The following is a 24,996-nucleotide window of genomic DNA, read 5'->3' as shown; positions in this document are numbered from 1 at the left end:
CGAGTGGCCCGTGGGCCTTGTAATAAAGAACATTGAAGTAAAGGATTCTCACATGCACGACCAAACACACCAACACACCGCAGGCGTAAGAATTGAACTCAATCGATGAATTGACATATCGTCACACGTCTCATGCGTACCTCTGCTGTGATGCTGAACGTGGGAGGGGACAGGCATGCAAGTACGGCCTGGCTGAAGGGCTGGTGTGGCACGTCGTGCTCCAGCAGCAGCACCTCTGTCTCCGTCTCCTTATCCCCACATTCGCCCAGAGAGCGCGCAAAATGGCCCTGCACAAGCACACCGACGATTAGCACGGTTGTCTACGTATGGTACGGAAGAAGTTCAACATGCATATGCACATACGTGGCCAATCGTCACCGGTATCCCTTTTCCAATGATACATTGGAACCCAGACGGCGCAGATCTCTCGAGGTGTCTGTGGTCACCCACTGGCTTTTTGCCGTGTCGAACCGGAACCAAACCGTGATATGCTGGCCCCACAAGGCATCCAAATCTATCCGGGGGCCGAGCAGGGCCAGGGGCGGGGCTAGCGACACGTTAATTGGGTGACGGCAGTCGGTACACCACGGGGACGTGGCACCACAGCGTCATCTGCACGTGCCTAGACTTGTTCAAAGCATTGACCGTTCATGGCATGGATCCGCTTTTGCAGTGAATAAACAACCTGCAGCCTACTAAACCGTGCCAGCCATGGTGCCGCTCGGTTGTGCAGTGGCAAATAGGTATGAAAAGCACAACCACAATGCCAACCTTGTACCTAACGTTCATGATGTAGAATATTAACCGGCATCTGTTTAAACAAAGATACAACCCAAATAATCCATCTTAACAATATATTTAGCTTTTCCCCAATTTTTTTTCTCATTGTGTTAATGGTATCACACAAGACAAGCAATCTATACCACCCTTCGTGGTCAAGGACGACCCACAGGAGCACACATAACAGAGCTACTTCTAAGATCCAATGAAGTGAAATGCGGTCCAAATTGTAGGGGGGCAGTGCTTTTCCAACCACTCTGCCAATCAAAGTAATGTTCATCACATGGCAGTCAAAAGCAGTAGTTTTCTCAGAGATGGAAATTAAACAATCGAAGTGCACGACCAAATTTAATATCGTTTTTGGTGCAGTTATTGGTGACTGGGCTGAGACTATCAACTTACAACACCTTAATAACCTAGGTTGAATCACAGGTGAGTTTGCCATGCTTTCAAACAAAAAAATCAGTGGTGCCAGCTCATCCACCCTGACTTCCAATTCACCGTGTCACCGTTCGTGTTTTGGGTTCGACGGCTGTATTGCATACAGAGCCGCATGGCCGTGCGTCAAGAGACAGAAGGATGAGCCCGACGATGCCGACCACGGGACGGACGGATGAGGTGTCACGGCGTGCGGGGCGTCACGGTGCAGTCGTACGTTCGGGTAGCGGGAGTGTCGCAGCCAGCCATCGATGGCCACCACGATGCGGTGGGCCTGCAGGGACGCTGCTTGTCTTGTCTCCACCCGCACTCGTGGCATGCGGCGGTCCACGGGCGTGAACAGGTGGCGGGTGGCCTGCAACACGCCCAAAGAGCCCCCAGTAAGGCATTCAACAAACTGTTTGGGCAAGTGCCGTCAGCACACACCTATTCAAGCTGGTACGGCAAATAACGGGGTGGGTACGGCCAGCACCATGCCCGACCGCCTTTGTCTCCACAGCGCTGATGTTTACATGCCACATCAGAGACTCATTTATGGCCGAGTCGACCTAGGGAAGGGCCCAAGACAGGTTCAGACATTTGGCGCTGTTTATTGGTTATGAGCGATAAATATAATCCAACTCGGGTCCCAGGATTCGTAGCGCAGCGCGCTAACCGCTACATTACCGCTCCCCACACGTACACACACACATGCAGATCAGCCCACCTCCTTGATTGGGCTGGGCATGAGCATGCCGCACAGCGGCCTCGAGTTCCGCTTGATGATGCCGACCACTTTGCCAGTGGGCCGACGCATCTTCCCACTTTCGGCTTTCAGCTGGAGACCAAAACAAAGGACAAACATCGTGTTGCGTAATCTAAGCAAGAGCGACGACAGCAGCAGCAGCAGCTGGGATAGCACCGGGAGATGACAACGCAAACTCAAATGAGCACTCACCACAGTAGCGTCTCCCTCACACACTGAAATAATGAATTAACTATATTTTTTTTCCAACTCACTGCGTAACACAATACAATTTGGCTTGAAGGGGAAGGAGCAATCCAAAACAATAGCGCTTAACCTGCGGATGTGGTTTCATGCTGTGTCTCATCAATGTCAATAATGAGACTGACGCTTTGTTAAAATGACAAAAGATCACAGTGAGGCGTCCTCCGTAAATATTGATAAGTTAAAACAGTTCTGGCAATTGATAGAATCAACCGGAACACGCCCATCAGATACCACACGTTAAAAAAAAAACCGCGTAGGCTTTTGCGACCAATATTATCTACAACAAAGGTTACCCTCCCATCTAATTCACAATTTAATGCTTAATCTCTCGATTCTTTATGATTTCACTGATTGACATTTTCTCTTACCTGCATAGCACATCAGTCACCCTATATGTGTTTAATGTTTACGTAACGTTTTTATAAGTATAACTGTGCAATGATCAGTCTATAAATAATCTGCCCAAGCCAACTTGCACTACATGCGATTTAATATCTAACACTTGTTTATGTTTGTGAAAAATTGTCGACTTTTCATAAACCACGGGTGTTTTCGTGTCAATTTCAATTAACTTCATTGCTGTACTTTATTATGTTTTGCATTTTGTCACTGTGGTATGTATGCATGTAGAACTTATTTCGCACCGTACACAGCCAATCATGCTAATCGGAGGTGCGCGGAAAGGACGACAATCTAAATACAAAAAGCAGTTCTAAAGAAATTACTTTTCAATATAGAGGCCACCCTGTGACCCAGCTCAGACCGTGGAAGCGACGCCGTGTTGAGCCTGGATATGCATAACAGGTGGTATAGGCTCTGCGCCAAAATGGCTGGCAGCAGAGCGCAGTACAGCAAAATGAACTGTTGTCCTGTCCTTCTATGCTCCTGATCTATGCCCCCCCCCTTTACCAACCCGCACCGAAGTATGGTCAAATAACCCCTACGTACATACAAAAAAAGAACGAAATGATTAGCACTCCTGACTTGATTTTGAAGTAATGTAAGGTAAAGTCATTTAATAAACGCAAAATCAAGCTAACAGCATCTCTAATGTGGATTGTTGTCTGGTCACACGGTGTTCATTATGTTTAAGGTCTCTCTTGAAGTGGTTGAGTCTTTGTTGTTATTCTTTGTTTAAACTATATTAAAACTATTTAAAAACTATAAACTATTTTAACTTTACCAGGTAAGGACCCTGAGAGCTACATAGCTCTTTTTAAGTGACCTGGCCACAAATGATCGTTCAATAAAGTATCTTATCACATTTGAAATTGATAGCAGCCAAATACTCTAAGTGCATGTCAGATTGTAACTGTGGAGGGAAAAGCCGGAGGACCTGGAGAAAAATCCATGCGACCACGGGGAGAGAGACACGCACACTGCAGGTGTCTGGGTTTGATTTTGGTTCAGCAGTGTTGAAGCTCCACTCACCACATCCTCCTCATTCTCTTCTGCAACGTCCCCTGCGACGCCCTCATCGTGCAGGACCAGCGAGGAGGGGGCAACCCAGCGCTCCTCGGGGACCATCTCCACGCACACGATGTCGTCGTGCATCGCGCGGTTTAAATGCTGCAGCCCCTGGATCAACACCTGCACGGAGACAAAAAAGATCCCCCGTATAGCCTGAACAGACCGCTGGGCCAAGTGCTGTTAGAGAGCAGCATATACAGTAAAACCTTGGATTGCGAGTAACTTGGTCTGCGAGTGTTTTACAAGACGAGCAAAATTTTTAATGAATATGAATTTGATAAACGAGCGAGGGTCTTGCAATACGAGCAGCTTTGTACTGCCGAGCGTCACGTGATCACAACTGATATACGAGTGCTTTGATATACGAGTGCTTTGGATTACAAACACGTTTCCGGAACGAATTATGCTCGCAATCCAAGGTTTTACTGTACAAGAGTTTTAATACCACGAAAAAACAATTTAAAATGTAGGACTATGAGCCCATCAATCTTCTGAAACCAATGTTTTTCAGTAACATATGTTCAAGCTGGGCGATTTCTGGACTGAGTTTTTTCTCCAACAAAGGGCCAATGTACCTAATTGTTATTTAACGTTACATTTTGGACGTGGAAATAGACCATTCATTTTGTTAACAAAGTAGTCACAACCATCATTAGACCTGCTTTGCCAGTACCAAAATATAATAGGGTTTTTCCCCTTTTTTCTGGCAACAAAACTGAAACCTTTTACAAGGAATCATGTGTGCATTAACCACAATACTTGTGGTCAAAATGCAAAGAAAAACACACTGATAATATTTGCAATATATGCGTATGCCTTTTGGCATCCTCTGGTCTCGCACCAATTGGGTCGAGGCTCAAAAGAAAGCCGTCCCTGGTGTGGACCAATCAGTCTCAAGGACAATGCATATATTATCATAGTGTGTTTAACATGTAGGCTTTCGCGACCAATATTATTCATAATGAAGGTTTTTGGGTTAGATCGCCTTATCATGGATTATCATAGTGTGTTTTTTGTTTGCATTTTGACCACAAGTATTGTGGTTAATGCACACATGATTCCTTGTAAAAGGTTTCAGTTTTGTTGCCAGAAAAAAAGGGAAAACCCCTATTATTAAAGTAGTCACAATAACGTATATACGGTGGTTGTGGTGGCGTAGCTATCGAGTGTGCAGGCAGTGCAACTGCACCAGGACCCACAGGCCGGGGCGGCAGGAGCCAGGCTACGACACCTACGTAGGGTGCAAAAGACGATCAAAATACAAATATTTTAGCCCAGTAGCTCTTAACCTTTACTGCAGCCTTGCAGTAAAGGTTAAGAGCTACTGCTCATGCCAAGAACGCTATGCCACTGCTTCATTATAAATTTGTTTTTAAAACTCACACAGATACGATCGAACAGCATTGTTCCTTCCAGACGCAGGCTTGTGAAACGTGTACCTCTTTATCACTGTCACCGTCCCCTCGCACCCTCAGAGTCCCCTCCAGGTAATTCTCACGACTCGCAAGGAAGGTTCCCTGGACAAACCGGCCGGAGCGCACACCTTGCTGCAGCTGGGACAGCGGGAGATGTTCGGGGAAGATTACCCGGGACTCCACCACATCCTGCACACGTACACAGCACACGCACGGCACATGCACGCGTCAACAACAATTTTGCAACCGCCATCACGTAACGAGACGAAGGATCCAGTCTGATTTATCTCAGAGCAGTACGGCCATCTGTGTTAGAGAACGTTCCACAAAAGCGGATATCATAGAGCTACCTATAGAGTTTCACCCTTCCGTCTCTGCTTTTTGCTAAATATTCCACGTTATAAATCTAGGATTTATTTGATTGATTGACCATTGCTGGTGAGGATGAGACGTTCTAAAAGGGAGCTGTTTAACACGTATTCTTTCGCGACCAATATTATCCATAATAAAGGTTTTTTGGGTAAGAGCGCGTAAATATGTGTAGTTAACCCGGTACAGCCAATTAGTAAGGTTTGCTACGTAAAACAAAACGTGTCAATTAGTTACTACTGCAGCACGCCAGTGTATTGGAGAGTAAACCCACAACACTTACAAATCGAGTATATCGTTTCCCTGGCGATTACAACCAGCGAAACGTCGTACTCAGCGCAAGGCAAGTGTCCCTTTCTTCAGTGAGGCAGCTGGATGCAACGCGGAAGTGAGGGGTCGGACAAGGGTACAGGCCCGCACCATAAATATGAGGGGGGGGGCAGAGCTGATGCACGCATACGGAGTCTCACCTGCTCCGAGGCCAGTGCCAGACGGTCAATCAACTCAGGGTTGTCCAGCAAGCTGCGCACGTATTCCTCCACTGGGGGTACACAGACACGCGCAGATAAACGCAGACATTATAATTGGCGACACGATTTACCGGACGATTTAGAGTGCCACCCAAAATGTAAATTTGTTACTTTTCAAGTCATGCCTGCTGGATTTATTAATTTTCCTGTTTAACTAAAGCACTGTTTAACAAGAGGCACTACAGACTTGATTCAAAGCTTTCGTGACTGCAGGAATTACTCTTTGTTTTTTTTCCGGTAAAGTCACGTATAAATAAGAAATAATAAAATAACATAATAGCGTACGACGTTTCGGTTGCAACACAAGCAGCCATCATCAGGTACAGAAGAGCTAAATTTACGAGAGAGAGGAAACACATAAACCCAGATGTATATACATACACACAAGTAGGGGGGAACTAACACAGATACAACAGGGGACACAGAGAGAGAAGCATACCAAACAAACAGGGTTTAGCAAAATTTGGAAACCATATAAAGCAACACAGACGGTCGGTCAAAACACAATTAACGCATAGTCTGGTTGATTACGCTATTTCAAAGATTGCTAAATTGCAAGTTAAGTATGAAATTTAAAATACAGACCGCGCACACACACATAGACATCCAAGTAGAGTGAACCAGCACAGACACGCACACAGTGAAGTCGCCTTAAATAGGCAGAGAAGGTAAGGCTGAGAGACAATGGGACAATTTAGCATGAGGTATGCATGGAGCAAAGGGGGTGCAGCAGCACACACTCGGAAACACCAAGGTCCACACACAAGCAGAGACAACACAAAGACACAAACCTCATACCTCCCCGTAGAGGTGGTTCAGACTTGATTCGAAGCTTTTGTGACTGCAGGAATTACTCTTTGTTTTTTCGGTAAAGTCACGTATAAATAAGAAATAATAAAATAACATAATAGCGTACGACGTTTCGGTTGCAACACAAGCAGCCATCATTAGGTACAGAAGAGCTAAATTTACGAGAGGAAACACATAACCCCAGATGTATATACAGACACACAAGTAGGGGGGAACTAACACAGATACAACAGGGGACACAGAGAGAGAAGCATACCAAACAAACAGGGTTTAGCGCCCGAAACGTCGTGATTTGTTTTATTTTATACCTATGTTACTTTACCGAAAGAACCAAAGAGTATGTTTAACTGTGTCTCTGTGACTGTGCGTGTTTAACTGTGTCTTTGTATTTGACTGTGTCTGTGGTGCACGTCTTTGTTGCCCTTAATATGGCTGTCTGGGTAGCGAGTGGTCGCTCAGTGGTTAGTTCACTGTGCTACGAACCCAACGGCCAGAGTTCGATTCCCGCTCACGGCCAACATCAGTGACAATTATCTGAACCGGTCTTGGGCCTCCCCAGGTGGACTCAGTCTCAAATGAGTACCTGGTGCGGTGTGTAAACATCTACACTGGGGAGACAAAGGCGGCCGGGCGTGTTGCTGGGCACCCACCCCGTCGTGTACCGTGGCCGACCTTCACAGAAGTTGCCCCAAGTTTGTTGAAGGCCACACAGGGAATTTTTTTCTTTTTTTTAGTGCATCCACCGCGACCTGGCTGCGAGGAAATTGCTGGTAACGCATGGACACATCGCAAAGATTTGCGACTTTGGGCTGGCACGGGACGTCCAGACTGACCCCAACTACATGGTGAAGGGCAATGTGAGTCCTTCACCTTACTTAGCATCATCAGCATCATTATCAGTATCGCCAATGTCATCACCATCATCGGGATAGAAGGCCCATCACTTTAATTGTACTCAATGTTTTTATTTTATTTTGCACAGCCTCTAAGAAAAAAAGAGTGGGGGTGCTGCCACACACGGTGGTTCAATGGCTCTCCCACCCTGGATTTGCAATCCAGAGGTCGGCAATTGGATTCAATCTCCCTGCTCTGCCGACAGTTCAAAATATGGGGCAATTTCACAAATCCCCTTCCTCCTCCCCCCCCATGTGGTACACGGGGTAACTGGCCCAGAATAACCTGTGGTGGTGACCACCAGGCTAACTACACTAATTACAACATGACTAGCTACGACAGAACGGGACCACAGCTCGGGTCCCAGTCCATGTGTTGGAGACTCGGTAGAACGTAGACGTAGACAAAGGTTTCTTCAGGATGAACAACGCCGGTCCCTCTGGGGGACCCAGCTTATATTCTCTGTGGCGTGGCTGGCTCCGCCCTTGGCCACGACCACCTTCTAGAATCATCGAGCAGCAGGATCTGGACCCCGACCACGTGACCACCCCTAGCCCCCACTTGGGGCCCCTTTGTAGACTTAACCGGTCACGTGTCCTCTCGGGTCAACCAGAGTGCCATGGCATTTAGTAACCCGTTTCCTACGGTCGGCACTCCCACACCCTATCCTGTTGGGTTGGCACTGCACGCCAAGCGTGATGCCATCCAGCGGGATCAATCAGCGCTGACCGAGCCCCTCTAGGGCCGGTACTACACCCACACCAGAGTGGTATCCGCGATGTCAATACACCGCACGCCGTGCCTCTCTAGGCCCGGCACTACACAGTGCCATCCCGTGATGTCACTACACATTTAACCCTTCAGGGTAGTGGAGGGCTAGATGACGCTAATTTGGCCAGATGAATATGGCCTGACGCACAAAACGTATGACGAATCGCGATGCATCGGCCTGAACTGAATTTACTGAACGTATTGTTGTTGTGCTTGTGGCCATGCGGTCATGTCCATTAGGTGCCTCTGCCTGTAAAGTGGATGTCTTCAGAAAGCATGTTCCATGGGCTCTACAAGGTGCAGAGCGACGTGTGGTCATACGGTATGCTACTGTGAGAAATCTTATATTTTGCTGAGACAAACTTTCACTTGCCACAAACATTCGGGGCCCTGAGTACAGAAGATCCTCACAGCAGACAACGATTGTAGTCTTATCTTACACTATGATTTTTAATTGCGTAAAGTTCAGATTTAAAGCTTTCGTGACTGCAGGGATTCATCTTCTTGGTTCTTTCGGTAAAGTAACGTAGAATGGAAAAAAAAAACGTAATAAAAAATAAAATTTTCACGACGTTTCGGCCACAACATAAGTAGCCTTCTTCAGGTGAAGGAACAGAACTGTCGGGACGACAGCACTTCAATGACTGCTGCTAAGATTCGCAGTGTCGTTTAAACTAGGTGGGAGAGGTAAAGTGCCTTGACAAAGGAGTTTACATATCAAACAGGATAATTTAGCATTTAAATAGCTGCGTTAAAGTGTTGGATCAGCAGGGTGTTAAAGTCAGAAATTAGCATGTAACTGGGAGATTAGCATGATGTTAATGTGAGGGATTAGCATGTGACTGGTCACGGAAATAGCTATGTTAAAGTCAAAGTTTCATCTCAACAGAGGCATTTAGTATATGGACGCTAAAGGACTGCAACTACCCAACTATCATACAATAAACCGATGTGAAAAAAAACTAAGTAGAAACTTCATCAATATAATAAATGTACTCAATATATTCTTCAATAAATTGAGCTATAAACATAAAGTAACTGGGAATACACTACACTATCTAATGAATACCATATAGTAAACTACTAAAAACTAAAATACAAACTACATCAATGTTATCAATAAACTCTATATACTCTCCATCAGCTGAGCTATTAACAATAAGTCGTTATACATTACAATGCCATATGGCGAAAAAAATGGGTGGCGGTTTTTTCCTTCTTTCCAACGTTAGCACCACGGAGAGCGACGAGCCTCGTTCAGACGGACGAGTCCATCCATGCTCGGAACGGAGGAGGGGGGAGAAACAGCCACGATGTGCTGCTCTGTCCTGTGTTGCATTACAACCATGCCATAAACTAGACTACTATACATTGTAATGTTATACCTTCCAATCTAAACTACATTGTATAATATCGTATACACAGCCCAATGTAAGCTCTAACATTATGCATTATATTGATGTCTCCAAATAAACTTTTTCCTACATTACACAACTATACACCGTAATATACACTACCATAGACAAACCCACCCTTGAATTACACAATGCGTTACTTTAGACTACCCTATACTTTAGACTGTAAAATATTAGACTTGTAATATTACACTATGTATTATTCTACCAACCCTACTGTATACCACACAGCTGTATATTCACTATAAAATTACAATACTATATATTGCCTTATGAATTATGTTAAACATTACAATGTTATACTATTTATTATTATATAACATGCTATAAACCAGGGGTGTCCAAACTACGGCCCGCGGGCCAACTGCGGCCCGCCATCCATTTTTAATTGGCCCGTATCAAAGTTTAAAAATATAATGGACTATGGCCCACTGTATTGCATTTCTTAATTTAAACACTAGATGGCGCTATTGTCTTGAACAAGGCAGCGTCTCCACAAAGCAAGCAATCGAAGAAAACATTTGCTCAGGGTCACCAGAAATGCCGGAACCGAAGATACGCAAGATTGCAAGCGAGTGCAGGAAATTTCAGACTCGGTGGAAAAATGAATGTTTTTTCATAGAAACCAAGGGGAAGTGTGTTTGTTTGATTTGTAATGAGAGTGTTGCCGTGATGAAAGAGTACAATGTACGACGGCATTATGAAACGAAACATCAGATCTTCACGTCCTACACTGGCGCCGAGCGGAGAGAGAAGGTAAAGCAAATGGCAAGCTAGCCTGCTAACGCAGCAGCAGGGTTTTTTTTTTCCGTGCTAACAAAGCTCAAGAAAATGCAACAATAGCCAGCAATGAAGTAGCTCAACTCATTGCCCTACACGGGAAACCTTTCTCAGACGGTGACTTCATCAAACAGTGCCTCACTAAAGTCGTGGGAATGTGCCTGGAGAAAATGCAGGATTTTAACGATGTTAGTATGTCCAGAAATAAGGTTGTGCGGCGAATTGAAGACTTGTCGGCTAACTTAAAACAGCAAGTGTCAGATAAAGCTTGTGCTTTCGATTTTTACTCGTTTGCATGTGATGAGAGCACAGATGCCACGGACACTGCACGGCTGTTAATTTTTTTGCGGGGAGTTGATGAGAATTTTTGCATTACGGAGGAACTGCTTGATCTTCGGAGTCTAAAGGGGACAACAACTGGGAAGGATATGTTTTGAAGCTGTATCAGATTCAATTAACCAGGCTGGACTTAAATGGGACAAGCTGTGTGGAATTACAATGGATGGGGCTCCAGCAATGACAGGCGAGCACAAAGGAATGGCTTCTATGGTGAGTGCCAAGGTGCAGGAGAGCGGAGGTGAGACTGTTAAAATGCACTGTATCATCTACCAAGAAGCCCTCTGTGCCAAGATAATCCAGCTTGGCGATGTGATGAACACAGTTGTGAAAAATGTCAAAAAATTATGGCCCGAGGGCTTTACCACAGAGAATTGCAAGCGTTCCTCTCTGATGTCGATGCTGAATACGGGGACCTACTCTACCATTCCCAAGTGCGCTGGCTCAGTCGCGGCTCCGTGCTGCAGTGGTTTTATTCCCTGAGATCAAATATCGACAAGTTTTTGAAAGAAAAGGGCAGACCTCTCCATGAGATCAGTGACCCTTTATGGTTGGCAGGCCTGGCTTTTTTAGTTGATCTCACGAGACTACAAGGCAAAGAGCAGCTGGTACCACAGCTGTATGTGCACATGAAAGCATTCCGTGCGAAGCTCCGTCTCTTCGAGTCACAACTGCGCAACTTCAATGTAGCGCACTTCCCCACGCTGACCGAAATCAATGCGCATTTCCAAATGCCAAGCTCTCTGCAAAAATGGGAGAATATGTGTCTGTGATCACATCTCTCATGACAGAATTCAGTCAGCGCTTCCAAGATTTTTCTGTCATTGAGAAGGAAATCACACTGTTTGCGGCTCCGTTTTCAATGGATGCAAAAGAAGTGGAGGAGAGTCTGCAATTAGAACTGATCGAAATTCAGTGTGATGATTCTCTGAAGAATCAGCATCAGCTTCTCTCCCTACCTGACTTCTACCGGAGTTTGGAAAAGGCCAAGTTTCCTCCGACGAGACGCCATGCAAAACGAATGATGAGTCTGTTCGGCTCAACATACATAAGTGAGCAGACATTCTCTCTGTTAACGCTAAACAAAAGCAGGCTGAGAACCAGAACGACCGACAGCCATCTCCGTGACGTCCTTCGCATCTCAACCACCAAACTTACTCCTGACCTGCCAGCTATCCTTCAGACCAAAGTGCAGCATCACTGCTCCCACTGAGCGTAACATTATTCCCATTACAGGTGAGTTAAAAATATACACACCGTTTTCATTTGTTAATAAGCCCAATTACTTTATAAATTCAGTCAATTAAAGTTGATGACAATTGTTTTAACAAACGTTAGTTGATGTGTTAACAAGCCCAATAATGTATTTGTGTAATAAGCTTGAAATATCCACATCCCCTATTTGTCTTCTTGTCTCTCCCTTCATATGGACAATGAAGGGGGATCAGCACCCTAAGAACCAATCTGAGGCTGTCACTGAGAGAATTACCTGCCAACCTTTTTGTAAAAAATAAAATTAATATCTACTAATGAAGAGCTATGATGGAGGCTTTTTTTCTTCAAACATGTTCAATAATCAAACGTAATTTACCTGCATTTGATTGATTTTGACAATATTAGTGCATGAGAAGTGAGGCAGTATACCTCACGTCTAGTGAGTGGCCCAATCCTTCGTATATTTTTCTGTATGTGGCCCTCGGGAAAAAAAGTTTGGACACCCCTGCTATAAACCATACCATTGACCGTCGTGTGAAAGGTATTAAGAGGCAGTGGCAGCGAATGGACTGCGATCTGAAAGTCACCATAAAATACAATCTATTAAGTACCAAAATGGTTTATAACGTCTTTCCAATGGTTACTAATCCAGAATCCATCTTCTCGGTTGAAATTGTTTCTGTGTTTGTATATGTGGATGGCCTCATGAACGAATCTCTCATGGTAGCCAGATGGCTTGCAGAGAACGTCCGTCTTGGAGAAGTCAATGTCATGTGAGCCCACTGAATTATAAGTGATCTGCCACGGCTGAGGTGCTCGTCCTACCGTGTTTCAAGTCTGCTTTATGTTCACGGATGCGGTCCCAGATATGTCGTTTGGTTTCTCCAATGTAACTGCTACCACAGAGGCAACTTAGTTTGTAGACGCCCGGGTACTGTATGTCTGGAACCACATCTTTTACAGACGGAACCAGATCACGGATTTTATGTACTGTGTTGAATCGGACCTGGATCTTGTGTTTATTCAGGATTTTGGAGATCTTTTTTGTGACCCCCACAATGTAGGGTAAGGTGATGGTTTTGAATGGCTCCTCAAGAGGATCCTTCTTCATGGCTGGAGTGATGGCAATGTGTTCCTGGTCGGAAATGCATTGGGCTCTATGGTATAGAGTCTTGATGAGGGAGTTCTTCTGGCATGAATGGTGGTGGGAATCCGGTTTTAAGTAAGCATTCGTATGCGTAGCTTTCCTGTCAACAGAGTGGCTCATTGAACCATCAGGTCTCCTTTTAATTAGGACATCCAAAAAGGGTAGCTTGCCATCTTTTTCGACCTCCATGGTGAATCTGATGGCTGGGTGTATGGAATTGATGTGGTCGAGGAATTGGTTTGTGTTATGGTCGAAACGTCGTGAGAATTTTTATTGTTTTATATATTTTATTATTTTGTTGTTTCCCTTCAACGTGACTTTACCGAAAGAACTAAGCATATGAATTACTGCAGTCACGAAAGCTTTAAATCAAAATTTCATTGGAAAGACGTTATAAACAATTTCAGTTTTTAATTGATTGTATTTTATGGTGACATTCAGACTGCAGTCCATTCGCTGGCACTGCCTCTTCACACGACGGTCAATGGTATGGTTTATAGCATGTTATATAATAAATAGTATAACATTGTAATGTTTCACATAATTCATAAGGCAATATATAGTATCGTAATTGTATTGTGAATATACAGCACTGTGGTATACAGTAGGGTTGGTAGAATAATACATAGTGTAATATTACAAGTCTAACATTTTACAGTCTAAAGTATAGGGTAGTGTAAAGTAACGCATTGTGTAATTCAAGGGTGGGTTTGTCTATGGTAGTGTATATTACGGTGTATAGTAGTGTAATGTAGGAAAAAGTTTAGTTGAAGACATATCAATATAATGCATAATGTTAGAGCTTACATTGGGCTGCGTATACGATATTATACAATGTAGTTTATATTGGAAGGTATAACGTTACAATGTATAGTAGTCTAGTTTATGGCATGGTTGTAACGCAACACAGGACAGAGCAGCACATCGTGGCTGTTTCTCCCCCCTCCTCCGTTCCGAGCATGGATGGACTCGTCCGTCTGAACGAGGCTCGTCGCTTTCCGTGGTGCTAACGTTGGAAAGAAGGAAAAAACCGCCACCCATTTTTTCGCCATAGGGCATTGTAATGTATAATGACTTATTGTTAGTAGCTCAGCTGATTGGAGAGTATATAGAGTTTATTGATAACATTGATGTAGTTTATATTTTAGTTTTATTAATTCGTTTACTATATGGTATTCATTATATAGTGTAGTGTATACTCAGTTACTTTATGTTTATAGCTCAACGTATTGAAGAACATATTGAGTACATTTATTATATTGATGTTGTTTATACTTAGTTTTTTTCACATCGGTTAATTGTATAATAGTTGGGTAGTTGCAGTCCTTTAGCGTCCATATACTAAATGCCTCTGTTGAGATGGAAACTTTGACTTAACATAGCTATTTCCGTGACCAGTCGCATGCTAATCGCTCACATTAACATCATGCTAATCTCCCAGTTACATGCTAATTTCTGACTTTAACACCCTGCTGATCCAACACTTTAACACAGCTATTTCAATGCTAAATTATCCTGTTTGATATGTAAACTCCTTTGTCAATGCGCTTTACCTCTCCCACCTAGCTTAAAAGACGCTGCGAATCTTAGCAGCAGTTATTGAAGCGCTGTCGTCCTAGAGTTCTGTTCCTTCACCTGAAGAAGGCTACTTGTGTTGTGGCCGAAACGTCGTGAGAATTTAATTTTTTATTATGTTTTATTTTTATTATTTTATTTCCATTCTACGTGACTTTACCAAAAGAACCAAGAAGTTGCATAGAGTTGTTGCATGCTTGGGCTCCAGATGCCGAAATTACCTTTTACAAAACGGCTACCAGTCTCATCAGATCTCAGAAGCTAAGCTTGCAGCGCCCAGCCCTGATGGTAACCCGGGGATACAAATTAATGTGGAGAAACAAATGTTCGCTTGTGACGACCAAGACTACGCCTGTCCTCCCAAGGACAGGCCTCACTGATTCCGAAGACTTTTATTTTCAGGAGGGTCCTGCCGAGTATTTTTGCAGTAGGGAGGCGATGTTGTGCTGTGCAGTGCCGGAGAGTAAGCTCATGCAGCCGGTCCACCCTGTCCTCTCTCCTCCCGTCGGGACAGGACGGTCGCAATAGCGATCAGAAACACCCTCCACGTCACAACACAGTTCAATTTCTCAATCCGGAGGTCAGCTCAAATCTGTATTGTGGGCGTTCCCTTGTACTCTACTGTGTACGTGGGGCTCTGGATCCAATCCCCTGATCACCATTGCATTCACTTAAATAATAATAAATTCTCCTGGCCACCCATAGAAAATAAGAGTGCACAATTATACGTGTGATTCATCACAGGCGAGCTCACACCGGCTACACTTACAGCTTAGAGCCTCGCATTAAGAGAGGGGGGGGTCTCTAAATACGAAACAAGAAATGGACACGATGTTTCGAGTTTTAACATAATTGTTTAAAAAAATTAAGATCGGTGAGAAAAAAAGACTCTCCAAAGCAGTTATTTTCATTCTGCTGACAAAAATATACAGGCATTCATAGAAGGGGCCTCTTAAGCTTAACAATGGCATAGGGCCCCAGCAATGCCATCATCCGGCTCTACTGCCGAGTGTCATCCCAATGAAGTAATTTCCAGGTAACTTTAGCATTGGGATGCTTGGCCAATACCCAGTTACATTGTGATTGTGTGTTTTCTAGCTATGTGAGCAAACTGGATAACCCATAAAGAACAAAGGGGAGAACATAGAAAACTCCGCAAAGTGCCAGTCGGATAATTAACCAAGGCCCTTCTTGTTGCGAGGGTCAAAGATCACCGCTGCACCACCCTGCCACCTGAAACGATAATAGTTCGCTTAGAATTTTTTCGTTATTTTAGTGTGCACATTTACACGCGATAATCACATCTCAAGCATTTGAAAAGGGCACCCTCAGTGGCAACTGTTCTCTGTGTGACACACGGTTATTCAGCACCTAACCTGTAAGCAGGTCAAGTGCTGTTTGCTGCGAGCAATCCCAATTGAGTGAGTCGCAGTGAAGTTTATTTTTACATGCCAATTTTCGCCTGTGATGCTGACACACGATGGCCATACTTTATTTTAAATGTCTTGGGATCGTTTTAATTTTTTTACGTTGAATTTTAGTGAGTAAATCACGAGCCCGTTACAGTGCGCCACGGGACTGCACGTCATTCGAGTGGTGCATTCACAATGCAACCGGACCATTTATTAGTAGGGGCTGACGCGAAGGGGGGAGTGAGGCCCGCGCCCCCCCATAAACTGGGGAGGGGGGGGGAGAGGGGGGCATTGTGACAGGCGTAGAGTTGTAGTTGTAATCTGCTCCACGTTTGTCTTGATAAAGGAGCCCTGTGCAACCTGCTCGGTGTGTGATGTGCGTGCTCCTTGGTGTGACGTGTGTGCCGCTCGGTGTGTGATGTGTGTGGGTGTAGGAGAGGCCCCTTACCCTGGCGCATGGCAGTCGATGACAAGCTCTACCGCTTGATCTGCGATGGCTACTGCATGCAGCCACCCCCCTGCTGTCCACCGCAAGTGTAAGCCGCCCCCCCCATACCTCCCACACCAGGTTTTATCCACTGCTGGACTGATGCGTTTCTATTGTGGATGCAGGTGGCTGACGGAGGAGAGTGCGAAGTGTTTGTTCTGGGATATTCTTTGATTTTAATTGTAGTGATTCAATTAATTGATTGAACAATTGCTTAAGGGTGAATTACGTGATGTGTTATTGGCAGTGAGTTGTGCTGGCTGGTTCAGTCTCGTTGACAAGGCCATTATGAACCCTCTTAGTCTGGAATGTCCTACTTCCAGCCGTACGTGCTGTTGCGACCCACAGACTCCTCACATACAATGAGTGAAAAAAGAATTCGATCCCCTGCTGATTTTGTACGTTTGCCCACTGACAAAGAAATGATCAGTCTATAATTTTAATGGTAGGTTTATTTGAACAGTGAGAGACAGAATAACAACAACAAAATCCAGAAAAACGCATGTCAAAAAATGTTATTAAATTGATTTGCATTTTAATGAGGGAAATAAGTATTTGACCCCCTCTCAATCAGAAAGATTTCTGGCTCCCAGATGTCTTTGATACAGGTAACGAGCTGAGATTAGGAGCACACTCTTAAAGGGAGTGCTCCTAATCTCAATTGTTTTCTTGGTGACTATGGTCCCAGCTGCCTTGAGATCATTGACAAGATCCTCCCGTGTAGTTCTGGGCTGATTCCTCACCGTTCTCATGATCATTGCAACTCCACGAGGTGAGATCTTGCATGGAGCCCCAGGCCAAGGGAGATTGACAGTTCTTTTGTGTTTCTTCCATTTGCGAATAATCGCACCAACTGTTGTCACCTTCTCACCAAGCTGCTTGGCAATGGTCTTGTAGCCCATTCCAGCCTTGTGTAGGTCTACAATCTTGTCCGACATCCTTGGAGAGCTCTTTGGTCCTGGCCATGGTGGAGAGTTTGGAATCTGATTGATTGATTGATTGCTTCTGTGGACAGGTGTCTTTTATACAGGTAACAAGCTGAGATTAGGAGCACTCCCTTCAAGAGTGTGCTCCTAACCTCGGCTCGTTACCTGTATAAAAGACACCTGGGAGCCAGAAATCTTTCTGATTGAGAGGGGGTCAAATACTTATTTCCCTCATTAAAATGCTAATCAATTTATAACATTTTTGACATGCATTTTTCTGGATTTTTTGTTGTTGTTATTCTGTCTGTCACTGTTCAAATAAACCTACCATTAAAAATATAGACTCATAATTTCTTTGTCAGTGGGCAAACGTACAAAATCAGCAGGGGATCAAATACTTTTTTCCCTGCCAATGAACATCTGCATGATTCAGAGGACAATTGGGTGAAAGTGTTGTGGTCAGATGAGACCAAAATGGAGCTCTATGGCATCAACTCAACTCGCTGTGTTTGGAGGAGGAGGAATGCTGCCTATGACCCCAAGAACACAATTCCCACCGTCAAGCATGGAGGTGGAAACATTATGCTTTGGGGGTGTTTTTCTGCTAAGGGGACAGGACAACTTCACCGCATCAAAGGGACGATGGACGGGGCCATGTACCATCAAATCTTGGGTGACAACCTCCTTCCCTCAGCCAGGGCATTGAAAATGGGTCGTGGATACGTATTCCAGCATGACAATAACCAAAAACACACGGCCAAGGCAACAAAGGAGTGGCTCAAGAAGAAACACATTAAGGTCCTGGAGTGGCCTAGCCAGTCTCCAGACCTTAATCCCATAGAAAATCTGTGGAGGGAGCTGAAGGTTCGCGTTGCCAAACGTCAGCCTCGAAACCTTAATGACTTGGAGAAGATCTGCAAAGAGGAGTGGGACAAAATCCCTTCTGAGATGTGTGCAAACCTGGTGGCCAACTACAAGAAACGTCTGACCTCTGTGATTGCTAACAAGGGTTTTGCCACCAAGTACTAAGTCATGTTTTGCAGAGGGGTCAAATACTTATTTCCCTGATTAAAATGCAACTCAATTTATAACATTTTTGACATGCGTTTTTCTGGATTTTGTTGTTATTCTGTCTCTCACTGTTCAAATAAACCTACCATTAAAATGATAGACTGATCATTTCTTTGTCAGTGGGCAAACGTACAAAATCAGCAGGGGATCAAATACTTTTTCCCTCATTGTAGAGACCCACAGACTGCTTCTCTCTCTACAAGATAAACATGACCAGTGTTTCTGCACTACATATGGAGATGCAGTGGCATTTAGACGCCGCTGTGTGAATCTATACTGTAGATATTTTATGCCTTCATGACCCTCTCCCTACTCACCCCCCCCTCACCCCCCTCGCCACCTGACCCCCTTCATCCCCCTCTGTGACGTCATTAACATCATCGGCACTCATTCAACCATTCTGAGAACGAACGCGCACTGGAAGAGGTGAAAGCACAGTCCGAGCTTGTGCGCGATTCACCTTCCTCGCACCCTCACCGCACCCTCCCCTCGCCCCACAGCCGCAAGGTGATGCACCACTGCTGGAGCCACCCGCCGTTAGAGCGCCCCACGTTTGAGGCGATCCTCGCAGAGCTGAGACCGGCCTCCAACGATGACAAGATCCACAAAGGCGAAGAGGTCGGCTGGGAGCCGTCGTCCGTTCCGTCCGAGTACAGCTCCCTCGCTTGCTAGAATCACCCTCGCTACCTTGTCCACTCTAGGGGTGAATAGTTTATTTTATTATTTCAAAGATTACCGTGCTACATTTGTTTATTCAGGGAAGTCTCACTGTTTTGCAGGAGGGTCCTGTCCAGCTTTCACAGAAGGGGGCGATGTTGCCACGGTGTGTAATCCCTGTTTAAGTAATTTGCAAGTAAAATCTCACTGTTAGAATTGGTTGTTCTTTTTTGAAAGCTGAGAACCCTGAGAAAACGCGTGCACAACAGGGGAAGAACATGCAAAGTCCACAAACTCTCACATACACGCCAAGACTAAGATCCCCCCATGTAACAGACTGTTGGGTAAGTGCCGTTATGAGCACTTATGCAGGCCAGCACAGCATATGGGGTTTGTCTCTGCCAGTGCTGATGTTTTCACAATGCACCAAGTACTCATTTGAGGCCGAGGGTAGGTCCAGGAATGGTTCAGATAATTGCCACTGGTGTTGGCCATGAGCAGGAATTATACCAGGATTTATGGCTTCATAGTACACCTCGCTAACCCGCTGCACTAACGCTCCCCGTAAACATCGGTAACATAAACAAACAACAGCTAGTACAAATACAAGAACAAATACAAGAACCCCCCCCCCCCCCCCCCCCATAAGGTACATCGTGTTGTTTTGATTTCACGACTCGGCGCAACTCGTGAATACTCAAAGCGAGATGCTCGTGGTTAGTAAACAGGTGTCCAGTAGTCAATCCGTGTTTACTAAAATCTCGTGGTTGGTAAATTCGTGGTTGGCAATGGATTCCTGTACATGTATGCCTCTATTTACGAAAGGGATGCGTTCTTCTGAAAACGCACCCAAAACAAAATGTCGTAAATCGGAATGGCCTTTCCCATTAATTGAATACGAAAAACTTGCGATGTGTTTCAGACAGTCATTTCTGCTATGCTCCTAAACCCAAAATATACACCAATATTTCACAATACAAAAAATAATTAAGAACAAATATTATAACGGTTGAATAACAATCAATTTAAGACAAAAATAATTAACATCTTCAAGGAACTCACCAAAAGATCTGCATGTTGGAGTGACTGGAGAGGTGACGAGGCGTTACTTTTGCACTATGGGGATACCGTGACACTGTCGTGGATGGATGACAGCTTCTTGCTTGATGATCTCATGGCGCGTGCCATGTGATATATTGTTTCCGCTGAAATTCTATTTCGTAAGTCGAAAAGTATCCTTAATTTTCAATTTCGTTTTCACTAAATTTCGTGAATGGAACATTCGCAAATCAAAACACAAAGATTTGCTGTACAACCAATATAGAATGTTGGGCCAAGTGCTGTCGTCAAGCACCTAATACAGAAAATAAAAAAACACGTGCATTCATGCACAACCACGTACAAATACATGTGACCATTATAAGCACATGCTTTCAACAGAAATTACAAATGTTATATATTGTGCTTTAATGATTACATTTTATATTAGTGTGTCTTAATATTACACAGTAAATATCTTCAAGGACCACTCTTACAGTCCCATCATCACCACCATCATCACCAAATGTATCATTATCATCATCCCAACCATCTGTATAATCAATCACCATCTGTATCATCACCACCAAAGCAAAGACCCCCTTATAGCCCGAATAGACTGTTGGGGCAAGTGCTGTTAGCGAGTACCTGTGAAGGCCAGCATGGCACAAGAGGGGTGGGTGGCCAACACCACGCCCGGCCGCCTTTGTCTCCCCAGTAGTGATGTTTACACCACACCAGGTACTCATTTGAGGCTGAGTCGACCTAGGGGAGGCCCATGACCGGTTCAGAGAGTCGTTACCTGCGTTGGGCATGAGCGAGAATTTAACTCGGGTCGCCGGGTTCATAGCGCAGCGTGCTAAACGCTACACTACTGCTACCCACCACCTGTATCACCATCATCTTCCAGAGTTAATACATTTCATGTCAATAGCTGGAAATGCTTGTATTTGTAATAAAAAAAATGCATAAGTAGTTGTCACTCACTCACCCACACTCAAACGGTCAGAAAGGACTGAAAGATGAAATATCTTCAGAACCCTACATCCTGAAACTAAATTAATTATTTCAATTTTACCAAGTAAGGCCCACTAAGCTATATCGCACACTCAGGAGTCCTGATTCCACTTCTGGGAGTCTCAAGTCCAACGCCATGGAATTGTATATGTTTAAACATGTGCGTGCATGTGTGTTTGTGTGCACGTATGTGTGCATGCATGCCTTCATATGCGCATGCGTGTATGCACGTGCGTGTGTATGCACGTGCGTATGTAAAATAACTTTAGCCATGACATTTGGGATATATTAGTTTTAGGGTTAAGAGCTTTGCCCACGCAAACAGGTGGGTGTGTTAACTCACCAGTGTGTAGCTCACCTCACTGGTGAGCTGGTGTGTAAGCTATCTAATCTGTAAGCTTACGACTGTGTGTGTGCACACTAGTGTGTAAGCTCACTGATGTGTAAACCTGCTGGTGTGTGCTCTTTGGTGTGTGGCCTCACTAATGTGCAGAACATTTTGTGGAAGCTCACTAGTGTGCTTGCACACGAGTGTGCCGGTGAGTGTGAGTGTGTGCGGTGTGTGTAAGTGAGTGTGTGTGAGTGTGCGGTGAGTGTGTGTAAATGTGTGTGAGTGTGTGTGAGTGAGTGTGTGTGAGTGAATGAGTGCGGTGTGTGTGTGAGTGTGTGTGAATGCGGTGTGAGTGCGGTGTGTGTGAAAGTGCAGTCAGTGTGCCGGTAAGTGAGTGCGTGGTGAGTGTGCAGTGAGGGTGTGTGAATGTGCAGAGTGCCGGTAAGTGAGTGCGTGGTGAGTGTGCGGTGAGTGTGCGGTGAGTGTGGGTGAATGTGCAGTCAGAGTGCCGGTAAGTGAGTGCGTGGTGAGTGTTCGGTGTGTGTGAAAGTGCAGTCAGTGTGCCGGTAAGTGAGTGCGTGGTGAGTGTGCGGTGAATGTGCGGTGAGTGTGTGTCAATGTGCAGTCAGTGTGCCGGTAAGTGAGTGCGTGGTGAGAGCGGTGTGTGAGTGTGCAGCCAGTGTGCCGGTAAGTGAGTGCGTGGTGAGTGTGCGGTGTGTGAGTGTGCAGTGAGTGCCAGTGTGCGAGTGTGCCGGTAAGTGAGTGTGCGGTGAATGTGGTGTGTGTGAGTGTACCGGTGAGTGTGTGGTGAGTGTGTGGCTTGACGTGTCTCCGTATCAGTCTTACTCAGCCACCCCCTTACTTGCCCACGCGTAGATCCGTCCTGCCCACCAGACAGCTACATGCGATTCAAATGTCCACGTACACATGACATCACATTGCGATGCGCATGTGTGACATACATGTGCCACGTGTTGCACACACTACGCACGTCCCATGCACAAAGGGCATGCCTTACAAGTGATGACCACGCGATGCAGGTGCTTGCCTTGTAGATGTCACGTACCCGTGACGCACGTGGCCCGTGGGCGTGACGCGCGTGCTCCGCGCTGCCGTGTGCTTTGACCAGGGCCGTCCATAGGGGGTGCGTGGGCCCCCCCCCCGATGCCTTCATACTAAACCGGAAGCATTACATGTGACACTGATGTCTACACGTGGGGCCTCCCCCGAAGCGCGGGGCCCGGGATAGTCGGTCCAATTTGCCGGACACTCGGGGACGACTCTTGATTTGGCATACGCGACGCGCACGTTGTGTGTGCTGTGCGTGGGGTGACTGGCCCGATGTGCGTGCCAGGCAGGGCAAGGGGGACTGCCATTGATTGTGTCGAGACCTTTTGTATGGGTGACGAGATGAACGCCCAAATTCAACACAGGCCGCCACACAAGGGCTGCACATTTCAATGTTGAGCAGGTCCCTGTGTGTCCGTGCGTGTGGGTCCCTGTGTGTTGTTTCTGTGTGCGTTATGTGAAGGTAGCAGTGGCGCAGTGGATAGTATGCTACGCTCCAAACCCCGCAAACATGCGAGTTGAAGTCCCGCTCATGGCCAACGCCAGTGACGATTATTTATCTGAACCGGTCCTGGGTCGACTCAACCTCAAATAAATACCTGGAGCGGTGTGTGTATACGTCACCACTTGGGAGACAAAGGCGGCCGGGTGTGGTGTTGGCCACCTACCCCCTGATATACCATGCCGACCTTCATTGGTGCTTGCGAACAGCACTTGCCACAACAGTCTGTTAAGGCTATATGGGGGACCTTCGTCTCTGTAGTGGGAAACTCGTAGGTGTGTGCATGTGTGGAGGGAAACCTGTACTGCTGTCGTACGTTGTGACCGGGCGAGGCCAATTTCCGTCCTCATGGTCGGCCACGGCGTCCTGGTCTTCGTACTGCTGCTTGTTTTTGGCTGTAATGACACCCAACATGGACAACACCATCACCTGCGTTCAAACAAGTGTTACACAGTACGTACACACGCGCAATAAAGCAACCACAAAGCACATACACTTTTAAATATAAAAGCACTGGGGGTCTAGTACTGTAGTCACCAATCCGTGTGTATTATTTATTTATTTGTTGGTCATTCTGATGGCAGCACAAACAGAAGCTGCATCCATAACTTCTCAATCCGCACAGTCCCAGGCCAAGGTCCATTCATGGAATTAATACAAATATTTACTTATTAGAGGGTGTTTTTGTTTGTTAGGGTTAGCTCGCGTAAATCTTAGTCAAGTTTGTCACGTAAACAAAACATGCCAATTAGTGACTAATTCAGCACATCGGTGTGTTGGAGAGTAAACCCACAACATTTACAATTCAAGTACCGTGACGTTTCGCCTGTAACTACAACAACAACCCGCCTCGTCAGGTGACAGCCAGAGTTGTGGTGAAATCCTTCCCCTGTTTCGGTCTTTAATAGACGTAGACGGGGGATAAATGTGACGTCGTCGCTTGTAAGCAGATCCGATACGAAGACGGGGGGGGAGGGGGGTAATGTATTGATGTAAATTACAATGGATATCTGTTATTGATTGGGTTATTCGCAGTTAATTAACATACATAATTGTTACTCCTGCTATTATGGATTGACTCAAGCAGCTAGCGAAGGATGCTAGGTTTAGTAATATATGTTATATATGTCGCTATTGTCAACTTTCAATCACATTTCTTATGATCACTGTTGCATTGTTTTTATAGCATTATTTTAGTAACTTCTAGAAAGGTTTAGTTTAGCCTGATTTTTACATAGTGGACACTGTGTGTGTGCGTGCTGCGAGCTGAGTGGTGGAGGTACCTGGCAACAGTTGAACCGAGCCCGCTCGGCCTCTTCATCCGTGGCGACCAGGGTACAATCCTTACTATATTCTTGGTTCTTTCAGGTAAAGTCACGTAGATAGAAAATAACAACAATAAAATAAAAATTAATTAAAATAAAAGCAAAAAACCCACGACGTTTCGATCGCAACACGTGATGAAGACTGCTTGTGTTGCCATCGAAACGTCGTGGGTTTTTTGCCTTAACTTAAAATGTTATTTTCTATCTACGTGACTTTACCGAAAGA

At 45.2% G+C, this 24,996-nt stretch overlaps 1 protein-coding gene across 1 annotated transcript in view; it reads right to left on the bottom strand.

The window, feature by feature from the left end:
* The window catches only part of LOC142929673 (exosome complex exonuclease RRP44-like), a 40,253-nt gene that overhangs the window by 3,376 nt on the left and 11,881 nt on the right, over positions 1-24,996 (bottom strand). Inside the window, exons 2-6 of the mRNA XM_076071378.1 lie at positions 5,934-6,004; positions 5,119-5,283; positions 3,641-3,799; positions 1,925-2,035; positions 1,326-1,573 (exon numbers count right to left, since the gene is read on the bottom strand). Coding sequence (XP_075927493.1) covers positions 1,326-1,573; positions 1,925-2,035; positions 3,641-3,799; positions 5,119-5,283; positions 5,934-6,004 — 754 coding nt within the window. The remainder of the gene's footprint in view (positions 1-1,325; positions 1,574-1,924; positions 2,036-3,640; positions 3,800-5,118; positions 5,284-5,933; positions 6,005-24,996) is intronic.

This window comes from Petromyzon marinus, chromosome 33 (assembly GCF_048934315.1).
Source record: "Petromyzon marinus isolate PM22_M1 ecotype Great Lakes invasive population chromosome 33, UKy_Petmar_22M1.pri1.0, whole genome shotgun sequence".
Classification (NCBI taxonomy): domain Eukaryota; kingdom Metazoa; phylum Chordata; class Hyperoartia; order Petromyzontiformes; family Petromyzontidae; genus Petromyzon; species Petromyzon marinus.
The sequence above is the reverse complement of the archived record's forward strand: the minus strand, read 5'-3'. Positions and strand labels throughout refer to the sequence as shown.